The sequence below is a fragment of the Lacerta agilis genome, chromosome 8 (assembly GCF_009819535.1).
Source record: "Lacerta agilis isolate rLacAgi1 chromosome 8, rLacAgi1.pri, whole genome shotgun sequence".
NCBI classification, from domain to species: domain Eukaryota; kingdom Metazoa; phylum Chordata; class Lepidosauria; order Squamata; family Lacertidae; genus Lacerta; species Lacerta agilis.
The window spans coordinates 44,895,476-44,907,611 of NC_046319.1; the positions used below are offsets into that span (position 1 = coordinate 44,895,476).

Below are 12,136 nucleotides of genomic sequence, written 5' to 3' on the forward strand. Positions count from 1 at the left end.
GCAGAATGCCGCGGCGAGGCTCCTTACCGGGTCTTTGCCGCGGGACCATATTCATCCAGTGCTCTACCAGCTGCACTAGCTCCCAGTGGAGTACAGGGTCAGGTTTAAGGTGCTGATTTTGACCTTTAAAGCCCTATGCGGCTTAGGACCCTCGTACCTAAGGGACCGCCTCTCCTGGTATGTCCCGTGTAGGACCTTAAGGTCCTCAAATAATAATCTTTTGGAGGTCCCGAGCAACAAAGATGCTAGGTTGGCCTCAACTAGGGTCAGGGCTTTCTCAGTATTGGCCCCGACTTGGTGGAACAGTCTATCACAAGAGACCAGGGCCCTGCGGGATTTGGCATCTTTCCGCATGGCCTGCAAGACGGAGCTGTTCCACCTGGCCTTTGGGTTGGTTTCTGTTTGATACTTATGCTTCATTCTTTTATTGGTGGGCTATTTGAAAATGAGACTGCAGTTTTAATTTTGAATTTTTATTTTAATCTGTATTTTAAATTGATTGTTTTTTATGTTTTTGCTGTGATTTTAATTAGTGTTAGTCACCCTGAGCCCGGTTTTTTGGCTGGGAAGGGAGGGGTATAAATAAATTTTTATTATTATTATTATTATTTATAAAATAACTGCTTGATATACACGGTTTGATTGTAAAAAACAAAAAAACCTCAAAGTGGTTAAAAATAGCTAACTAACACACCTTTTAGCAACTGGTATTGTGTTCACAGGGTCTAAAAGCAGGAAGGGGGACAGGCATATGCCTGCAACCCCCAGCCCTACACAGATATGCCAGGGATTGACATTGGGGCCTTCGGCATACAAAGCAACTTCTCTTTCACTGAGCTGTAGCCCTTAAGTAGGGTGGCCTGTTGTAATAAGAGGACAGGGTCCTTGCAATTTTAAGATGTGTAAATAAATAAATAAGTTGTTACAGAAGCAAGAGCAAGGAGCCTGCACAACAGAGGGTACAGCAATGCTTTGCACCAAATATTTTCATGCCTTTTCAGTATTTTTATTTGGCATATATGTTGCTCACAGTCAAGAGAAAAGCAAGGGGAGTCAACATGGTGCCCTTCAATAGCCAGGGATGACTAGATTTTCTGTCCAAAAGCAGCTGAACTTCCCTTGGAGTAAAGTAACCACAATGAACACTTGTAGATTACACTGCTTTTTTCAAAATAGAGAGACAGAAAAAGAATACTGGATATATCCAAAAGTGGGTCTTTAAACTTGGCTAATTCTCTTGCTGCTCTCTACAACAAAACTATTTTTTTTCTGTCCCCTAGAAATCTGATACAGCTCCATCTAAGCATACAATTTATTTTTTTACAGTTCTCTCCTGACTCCCTCCATCTGTATTCAATACACAGAGCAGTCTTATTTTTATATATTAAAAATTGGAATCATATTGTTTTCTTTCCCAGCACCTGTTGCTCAAATTTGGGGAATTTGCCTATAAGCACACCTTGAGCCTTTCCCCAGAGGGTTAAACCTGATACTGTGTATGAGAGAAAAATGCAAGGGAAGCTTATTTCCTCCCACTGAGCATGAGATATGGGCATGCAGCAACTACTTTAATCACCATTTTTTGGCTGCCAGCCCAAAACCACATATTTGTGAGTAGTCCATTACTTTTCTTTTTCTTTTGGCAAGGAAATAGTTCCAGGATTTGGGTGATAAGTCTCACCTAGCAGTCTAACATGCTTGCTCAGTCATTCAGATCTGGAACTATTTCCAGCTTTGGTACAGCAAACCCTTATAGTTTGCTAAGAAATTCTAAATGGCTATATTTGCTGTCAAAAAGCAATGGCTTGCAAAATACCATAAGTGATTGCTTTTCCTTCAAGGATCCCTTGCTAAAGTATTAGTGGTCCAGTGAGGATGTCATACTAAGGTTTAGCAGCTACACCACAGTTTAGTGTGAGGAGAATGCTTGAGACTTGAACTTGTGCACTCCATTGCTGGTGTAGCTGCAAGAAGAAATTTTTTACTTCCAGTTTCCATTTACCACATCTTACGTTATTTGTACCCATCAAACTGTGGTTAATCTTAACATTGGTTTGTTTGAAACAAGCAAATATCATAAACTTAAACCATGTTTAAGTTTATGATATTATGTATTGTATATTTTTCTGTGCTGTAAGTCACTTAGAGACCTTCAGGTGACAAGCAACTAATAAGTTTAATAAATAACTAAAAGAAATAAAGTGAGGTACTTTTCAAAAGCTTTTGGTTATTCTTAAGTACACAGTACACATGCTGCTTTTGCTTCAGTGAGACTTGTTCTGTATGCTTGGTAATTCTATCTTAAGTCATATTTTCCACCAATTTTCCCAGAACATACATTAAGCTAACCAGCCTGTAAATTTCCCAGATCCCCGCTGGATCTCTTTTTAGAAAATTAGTTTTATGGTCCTCAGAAATAGAGACTTATCTTAGAAAGAAGTTATGTATTTTCATCATAAGATTAGCAATTTCACATATGAGGATTGCAGTCTTAATATTCAATATTCTTTAACACTAGGTTGAATGGGTTCATTTTTATTATCACTAATGTATTGCACACATTTCTCATCCAACATTTGGTACTTCAACATGTTCTCATTGGGCTAAAGATTCGAGTTCATTCGTATTTGTGTCATGAAATATGCTTGCATTCAAAGGTGAACTTTGTTTGTTTGTTTATGTGCATCACAAAGGGGATGTAACTTGGGCATTTGTTACCTTATAGGTGAAAGAAGCAATGCAAAGAATCCATGACAGAGGCAACATAGGAAAATTAATTTTGGATGTGGAGAAAACACCAACTCCATTGGTAAGTGAAAATAAGTTTTAGGCAGTGGTGACTAATTTATTTCTTGGACAGATTGTTCAACCCTCTGGGGGTCTCATTGCAGCAGTGGCTGTTGCCCATAATGGGCGTGGCTTCCTATTTGTGGAATGCTCTCTTGACCAATTTTGTGCTTGGTTCTCTTAACAACGCATTTAGAGACTGGATTTAATGAGATGTGTTTTACTTTATGAGCTGAACCACTTTGAATGTTTAGGATAAGCCAACTTTTTTAAATAATAAGGCTGCATTGCTAAAGCAGGAGACAACAGAAGGCACATTCCAGGCTATTGCCAGTAGGGTGGAAGTAAGGGTCGGGCAGCATCCATTTCTCCACCCATTTCTGGGAGGGGGTGTTCTTATTTTTTAAAAAAAAGTCATTTCAATTGTTCCAAATGGAAGACAAATTAGAGCTGGCATAATTTTCTTTCAGGCTTTGGGGTGTATTAGGAGAATGGGAAGTGCTGGATCAGTTCCTTTACTACTCTGTTGCCCCTACAGGCCCCCCTTTCAGTCTTACTGGCACCAGCACTCTGACAATCAGTAGTACAAGGGCCATAGAAGTTTCTGCTGCTACAGGGAAGTGTCATCCAACATCTGATCTCTTTCTCCCAGGCCAGAATTCTTTCTCTGCCCTTGGTGTGGATGATCTCATGATCCATATAACCCTGGGACATCCTCCCAGGGAACATAGAATTGCAAAGTTTCACTGGATTAACAAGAAAGGAACAGTCATTTGCAAACAGCCTTCACTTTAATTAATCACATTCATGAAATCTACACATTTTCACATCAACACAGACCCCATGAGACTACTGTATATATGGAGGGCATTTATTAGCAAACTTTACATGTATTTTCCTAAGGGACTGTATTTTACTTTTCTAATTTCATCAGATGCCCTGATCATTTTTTCTTGGTTGCTATATGGGACATACTGCATTGTGGTGAAAGAGTGATGGAGGATTCTACACATAATTCATTCACTGGTTTCATTTCTTTTAATGGCTTAAGAACTAAATTTCTGAACAGTTTGCTTTTCATAACAAAAGTGTGAACTGTTGCTTTTTAATAGATAATTTGGACACAATGCATAATTCATTTATGGAACTTATTGCTGCAAGATGTAGTGATGGCCACTGACTTTGATGGATTTTTAAAAAGAATTAGGCAAATTAATGTAGGAGAATCGATCCATAAATAAGTTGTAGGGTGCCTCTAAACTGTCAGTATTTTGTGGGAGTTATGCAAATGTATATCGGCACATCCAGTTTGTGCAGCTGAAATGGATTAAAGTGCTCTGTTTCCCTAGCACAACAAATCTACTAGTTAAAAGAATCCGACTTTTTGCAGTTTGGAAAGTGATGTAGAGAATACATTGAAAAGCTTGCAATGGATGAATGACTAACATCCCGCAAACAAACAAAAAATGAATGTTCAGTAAAGACTGGATATAATTAACCTTCACATCAGTTTTGCGCCAGAAAATCAGGATGAATGCTCATTAAAAGTAGGTCATCTGAAGTTGCCCCAAGCCATAACTGAAGTTATCTCCACTCTTAGAGACAGTATGCCATTGAGTACCAGTTGCTGAAGGCAAAACAGCCTGGGAAGGCTGTTGCTTTCAAGCTCCACTGGTGATTAAGTGATAACACATGTCCTCAAACCCTTGGTGAGTTAGGGACTTCCCCTGCATGGGAAGACAGGCTCTGGTGCAGGGGTCTGCAACCTTTAAGATAAAAAGAGCCACTTGGACCCGTTTCCGAAGAGAAAAAAAAAACTGGGAGCCGCAAAACCATTGCGGCCCACAAAAATATAAATACCCAGAAGCTCATAGCACAATTTAGACAGGTAATGAAGAGCAGGTAATGAAGGCAAAATGGCAAAATATCACGAAACGCTCCCCCCCCCCAGCCAAACAACAAGCACTGTATTAAAGGAACCGTCTGAACGCCTGACGCTGCAGGGGCAAATCTAGAAGGGGAAATCCAACCCCCCAGAATACTTCCGCCTCATGAACAGCACAAATGCAACCCTAAAAGTTTAAACAAAATCGAAAATTCTTTCTAGTAGCACCTTAGAGACCAACTGAGTTTGTTCCTGGTATGAGCTTTCATGTGCATGCACACTTCTTCAGATACCAAATTCTTTCTAGTAGCACCTTAGAGACCAACTGAGTTTGTTCCTGGTATGAGCTTTCGTGTGCATGCACACTTCTTCAGATACCATCTGAAGAAGTGTGCATGCACACGAAAGCTCATACCAGGAACAAACTCAGTTGGTCTCTAAGGTGCTACTAGAAAGAATTTTCGATTTTGTTTTGACTATGGCAGACCAACACGGCTACCCACCTGTACCTAAAAGTTTAGCAAACTTATGCAAAAGCACACAGCATTCACACTGCCCCAATCACTATTGGCCAGCAGAGGGGCTGGGCAAGGCAGCTGAGAGGGGCTGAAGCAGGGGGCTGATCACGTCCCCCCTGCAGGCGCGGGAAAACATTCCTTCAGAATGGATAAAACCCTTCTTTCAGTCCATGGGACTCCCGCTTCTAGGGGGCAGGGAGCTTCTAGGGGGGCGCTGCCCCCTCCTGCCCCCCCATCGGTACGCCCATGCTCGGGCCCCTTTCGCCACGCTGCTTAAGGGAAGTCGTCTGTGCGTCCCCGAAACAGAGCCCGGGACCGGTCGTCCCCTGAGCTTTTCCCCGCGCACATCTCATCCCGTTGGGCCGCCCTTAGCTGAACAGCCGGGCTTCCTTTTCCTTCCCAGACTGCCACGTGTCCTGGAGCCGGGCCCTTCCACTTTTTAAAAAGAGGGCTTCCCCCTTGCCCGCCGCCCTCCGCCGCTGGCCCAGCCCGCAGCTGCCTCCTTACCTTGTCGAGTCGTCGCGCCTCGTCGAATCGCAGCAGCCAGCAGCTCCAACAGCAGCAGCCAAACACAAGCGCCGGGACAGGCGCCAAGGAGGGAAGCTGCTGCGGTCTGCTGCTGCGCCTTCGCTGGCACGAAACGAGGCACGCATGAGCAGCACAGCCGCCGGCAAGGTAGAGAAGTGGGTGGGTGCAGGCGGGCCAGCAGCACGGCGCAGGGCCCCCTACATTTTGGCGCTAAATGCACCGGCCCTGCCTGGAGCCGCAGCAAAGGTGCAAAAGAGCCGCATGCGGCTCCGGAGCCGCAGGTTGCAGACCCCCGCTCTGGTGGATTCAGAAGACAAGAACAATAGTGGGTCCAATTGTCAAGAAGGTAGTTTCTGCACATCAGTTAGCCTAATAAAGTTATTGACATAATATGGATTTGGATCTGTATTCAAATGTTAATTTTACTCAGAGCAAAATAATTGAAATTCATGGACATGACTAGGGATAGGACTTGTTGCATTTCTTAACTCAGTTTGCATTTGCAGTTTTTGTCACAGTTGCTCAGTCCATGATGACACTGATCTCCTTACTCCTTACTGCAGTACACTGGTACCTCGGTTTAAGAACAGCCCTGTTTACGAACTATTAAGTTTATGAACTCCGCAAAACTGGAAGTAGTGTCCCAGTTTGTGAACTTTACCTCAGTCTAAGAATGGAAGCCAAATGGTGGAAGGGCACTGGCGGCGGGAAGCCTCATTAGGGAAAGCATGCCTCAGTTTAAAAACAGTTTTGGTTTAAGAACGGACTTCCAGAATGGATTAAGTTCGTAAACCGAGGTAATACTGTATGGCCTTGTTGTGCAGCCTTAAATGTCAACAGTGAACTTGGTTCTAATGTCAATCTTTATCATTCTAGTTAAAATAAATGTGAGCTGCAAATGCAAATCACCTGCCCCCAGGGCACACAAGAGTGACTTCTCTCCTTTGGGCCACCTCCCAGTGTGATCCTTTCTTCACCTCACAGTGGGATCATGTATTTAAATACAATACCATTGAACTCAGTGAAACTTACTTTTGAGTAAACATGCATAAGATATGCTTTTGACTCTGATCCCTTGAGGCAAAAGCTTGGGGTAAAAGGTTCATTCTGGATAATCAGTATCACAGGACGTTTGCAAGATCTCCGTTTGTGAACATGCATTCTTTTTTTCTTTAATGGCTTTGAGATCATTTTTTGTGAACTTCATCCCTAGGCATAACTAACTTTGGCCCATCAATTTTAATAGCAATTTTAATTTAACAATTTTAATGTTAGTTCTACTCATAGTAGAGTAGAACTAACATTGTATGTGTGCAACCTTTAATTTTTTAAAAAAATGTTGCCTTATTTGCCAACTCTGACATCTTTAGCATTTTTTCTTGACACATAGAATAATAGGATCGTAGAGTTGGAAGGGACTAGCCCCCTGCCAAGCAGGAATCTCAACTAAAGCATCCATGACAGATGGTTATCCAACCTCTTGGTTTCCTTTGTTTTGTTCATAGATGGCCAATGACAGTACAGAAACCAGTGAAGCTGGCGAAGAGGAAGAAGACCATGAGGGGGACAATGAGAATAAAGAGCGTATGCCATTCATCCAGCAATAGCTATGAGTGGAGGGAATGAAAGCAGGAAGAATTGACAGAGCAAAAGAAGGGAAGATGACTGGGAGGTCCATTTTGTGCACCAGTGAACAAATGCTCTAGTACAGTGTGTGTTGTTCTTTTCTTGTCTGCAGTCAGCTGAGCTATAAGCTGTTGATCATTGATGTTTTGAAACTAAAGTGCCATTCCCACCCAGTCCAGTATTATAACATTCCATCACATGACACCCAGTTTGCCTGTTGAGTTCCTGTCTGAAGCCTTATTAGCATTCACAGTAAACTGAAACATGAACCTCTTTTCAAAATGGCAAGTTTTCTAGCCAGTTCTAGAAGGGTGATTTGTGGTTGGCTTCTTTTTAAACCTCAACTATTCCATTGGCCAGTGAAATGATTATAAAAACATTTATAATCATTTATTTCAGTGGGTGAGCTCACACACTCACCTGCCTAAGGATAATTCTGTGGTGGACAAAACGGGTATGTGTATCCTTTCAGCACTGCATATTAGGCATTATGGGAGAAAGCCTGAGTAGGATTCCTGTCATTCTTTTTTAAAAAAAAAAGAGAGAGAGAGAGCTTTATGACTTGGGCCTCCATCCAAATAGACCCACATATTAGACTCATACAACAGCTTGTGTTGTTCAAAGTGGCGGAAAGCACCCACACTCTGCACTCCAAATTTCAACCTTTAACCTAATGATGGAGATCCAGGGCATCTCCATCTATACAAAGAGGCAAGACTGCCTTCAACACACATGTCAATTAGAATTTTCACCAAGGATTTATTGATGCTCCTACCTATGCAAGGAGCTGTTAGAGGGGAGAGAGAACTTTTCTTTTGAAGCACAAATGCAGGCTGCTGACAGGACAGTTCACTATCCATTCCATCCCCTAATGATACTTCTGAACCGACAAGTCCTTTTTAAACTCTCAAGACAATAAAATACCTCATTTGTTCTATATTGTTTGGTGTACAGAGAAATAGACTAGATGACAGAAAAGCACTGATTGGTATAACTACATGTACATTAGTGGACAGAACCCATTAATTAATTGGGGGGAAAGTATTCAGTCCTGGTGCCAACACATATGTTTAAGAGTGCAAAAGTGCACTCTTAATATTTTTAAAGGTTGGTCAATGATAATAATTTCTGTTCATCACATTGGGATAAATGTTTGTTAATTCTTCATCCAAGCACCAAAACAGAGCTGACCTAATTTAAGTAATTCTTCTCTCAGTTTGAAGCTCTTCACTACTCACTGATCTAAGAACTGTGTCAGGCCCCAAGAGAGAGGTCTCTTAGACCCCAGTGCCTGCCTTTCCACATTGACACAGCTCACTCACACCCATGTAATTCTAGCATTGTACATCACACTAATTAAAGAAAACATCTCACCTAAATGTGTAGTTGAACTGTTAAACTTAACATCATTTTTCCAAGACAGCAAAGAAAAATCAGTTGCTGACCCTTTTCTTCACAGTGACAAGGATGGATTTGGAATAACACAGTATGTCATTTTAATGATTCTCATTCTGGTATTTTGCTAATTTTCTCACATTGTGTTCTGTGTATAACTGTCTCCTCAGTTCACATGAAAATTGGATTTGGGTGGTAAATCATTATATATTGAGCCTACTAGCATTTAGCCTGACTCTAAATCAACAAAGCTACAGATATGAACAAAATAGTATAAGGATGAGAAATGCTTAAAAGGGGCCCAGCGGGGTGTGTGTGAGAGGTTGGAAGTATAATTGTCTAAGTGTTAGAAGAAGTAATCAGATTTGTATGAACAATTTAACATAATTCCAGCATATCTCTTTATCCTAGTCCTCATATAAAGTAAAAGTGCCATATTGGGCTGCACTTTGCAGTTGGTGTTCAAGCAAAATAAAGCCATTTGGAATGTCATAGCCACTGGGACTGCAGCCGAGGTATTTAAAAGAAGCAGCCATTCATTTTTAATTAAAAAGTAAGGTAGAGCTAGAAGGGGTGAGTGTGAGTTAGAACAACATTTATCTTACAGAGCAATCCTATGCACATTTACTCAGATGTAGGTCCCACTATATTCCATGGAGCAGTAATTCAATCAAATAATTCCTCATACATGACAATTCACACAATTAACCATAGTTATGAATGACCAGGTGTTCCATATACATTTGGGTCATTCTTTGGGTTAGCCAGGAAAATGCTAAGAGTGGGCAGATACATCTCTCTAAATACTTTATTTAGGAGAGGACAGGCTTGCTTAAGGCTTAAGGGTACTTGTCTCTGTTGAAATGAGTTGAGCCAGGATGTGGTTCGTTTCTTTTACAGATGAAGCAAAGAGACAACAACAAAAACCAGGAGCGTGAAAAAAAATCATACCTTTAAAAATAATAATAATAATAATAATAATAATAATAATAATAATGCTGAAGTACCGGTAAATGCAAGTTGACATTTCAAGTTGATTTCCCATGGTGAACTGATCTTCTGAATGCTGCAAAATGGGTCTAGGTTATGCCTTGACCCATCCTGACACCTTGGGGGGGGGGAATCAACAAGCAGAGTTATAATGCTCCAAAATTGGAACATTCACAAGATGAGTTCCAGTATTCAGTATTGTTGATTTAATGAGAACTGACTGTGTTACTCAACCCATGCATGTTTTCTCAGAAGAAAGTCCCATGTCCAGTGGGATTATTCCCTGGTAAGTTTGCATAGCATAGTAACTTTCATACTGCAGATGCAAATCTAGGAAGACTTACTGCCTCCTACTTTTTGCTGCACAAATTTTCGCTTCATTTTGAACTAGGTGTGGCAAATATAACTCAAAAGAACTTACACCTAAGTTATAATCAAGCATTTATCCTGAGCACATGCTCACTGGTCCTACTCTGTCTACTCCTGACCTTTTTGTGTTTAACATAAAGGTCCGAAGTGTTTTGTGTTTTTTAAGTGCATTTAGATACCCTGAGCCCTGCTCTCCACATCCTTTTTGGCCTCACATGTTTAAGACTGAACAGCTGAACATGTCAGATAGCTGGACCACGCAAAGCAAAACATTTGTTCTTGGTGTGATTCTCCTCAGAGTATTTCCATCAGACAAGACTGAAGATTAAACATTTTTTCCTGAGTGTAAACTGAAGACACTACAAAACCAAGAGCCTAATGAACACCAGATCAGGATTGTTGCTTTGCTTTAGAGATGCATTGATAGGGTCCGACTCATAGGGGTCAATATGTAGTACAGTATTCCTAAGCATCTACTTTTGTTGATGAGGGTTGTGGATACATGCCAAATCCAAAATGGACCAGTTGCATCATAGGCATTTACAAATCCTGGCTGCTTCCAGGAGCAAATTGTGCAGCAAGATACACATACACATGTGCAACGTGTTCCTTTAATGAGTCACACATATAGTTCAATCTCATTCTCAGTTCCGTAGTGTTATGCCTTTTTGTCAGGAAGCAAGATTTGGGTGTAACTCTTTTGTTTGCTTTGAGATCTGATTGTGGGAATCACTCCAGGAGGCCTCCCATCCCTGGGAAATAGTATTTTGGAACATTGCACTGAAAGAACATTTTGCTGTCAAGTTTAATCAGAGCTGTCCAATTCATGCAAATTTACTATAACTAGGTTGAAACTGAAATCCCACCTTTACTGACCTCCACTTAATTTGCATCATTTTCACCAGAGTCAGGATTTGATCCTGATACTTAAGATTTAAGTACACTAACAGGTGCAAACCACACGAGACATTCATTCATGTTCTCTCCTCTCTCTCTCTCTCTCTCTCTCTCTCTCTCTCTCTCTCTCTTTGTGTGTGTGTGTGTGTGTGTGTGTGTGTGTGTCATTCCTGGCTTGAAATTCTCAGAAAACTGCATTCTCCTGCCATGCCAACATTGCATTGTTGCTCCCATACATACTCCCATCTGTTAGAGAGATGACTGGGAGCACAAGGCCATTTCAGACTGTATGTTCCTTGTCTGGATCTGATGGCACTACGACATAATCACCCAATGCCCAATCTCAATTGTCCAATCAAACGCTTAGAAAGAGATTTAGAGAGATAGCCCTTTTCAAATACATTGGGGGAGCAGGTAGCTGCATGCTTGCTCCTCACAGATTTTTTTTAAAAAACCCATTGTATTTTGAAAGTAAGGGACAGTCTAGCCTTCAAATGATATGCTAGTGTTCCTTGCGAGATATCCACATATTTAACTACTCCACATGCATTTTGAAGTGACACAAGCCTGCAAAGACTGTGTCACCTTTTGTTCTTCACACCTACATCTAATCACAAATTTAGCGTTGGCTTTCATGGGACTACTCTTAAGGACATGGCCCTATTTCTTTAAGTACAAATGGTTGAATCACCTCTCTTCTGGGTAGTAGAAGAGACTGCAGAAAAGGGTTAGCATTTCCTCAGTGTTTTACTGGTACAGGGAAACGGAATCATTATTGAACTCCAACTGTAACACTGTCAGTGGGGCGCTTTTCAATTTCTCTCTAATTAATTGGTTATTTTCTTCCCAGTGAAAGCAAATTATTCTCAGTTTCGATAATGGAACTGTGAAGGCCTCTCTTTACCATCAGCCTGAAGGAAGAGAACCAGAACACTTGTTTTAATTGTTAATTGTTGCTTTAGAGCTTTTGTTATATTGTGCCTACCAAGCAAATGATGTTTACATGAAAATATGAATAAAATATTAAGCATAGCATTAACTTTGGCTGGTGTCGTTTAATAGAGAGCACTGCTCCTGACCAGAGGTGAGCTCAGGACGGGCCCACAGCTCAGTGACAGAGTAGGCACGTTGAATGCAGATG

The 12,136-nt window shown here is 41.2% G+C and overlaps 1 protein-coding gene across 2 annotated transcripts in view; it reads left to right on the top strand.

The window, feature by feature from the left end:
• VAT1L (vesicle amine transport 1 like) overlaps window positions 1-7,616 on the top strand; it is a 55,580-nt gene extending 47,964 nt beyond the window's left edge. For both annotated transcript variants that reach the window (XM_033157175.1, XM_033157176.1), the window contains exons 8-9: window positions 2,726-2,809; window positions 7,224-7,616. In XM_033157175.1, coding sequence (XP_033013066.1) covers window positions 2,726-2,809; window positions 7,224-7,325 — 186 coding nt within the window. In that variant the 3' untranslated portion in view covers window positions 7,326-7,616. The remainder of the gene's footprint in view (window positions 1-2,725; window positions 2,810-7,223) is intronic.
• Window positions 7,617-12,136: the final 4,520 nt, after the last annotated feature.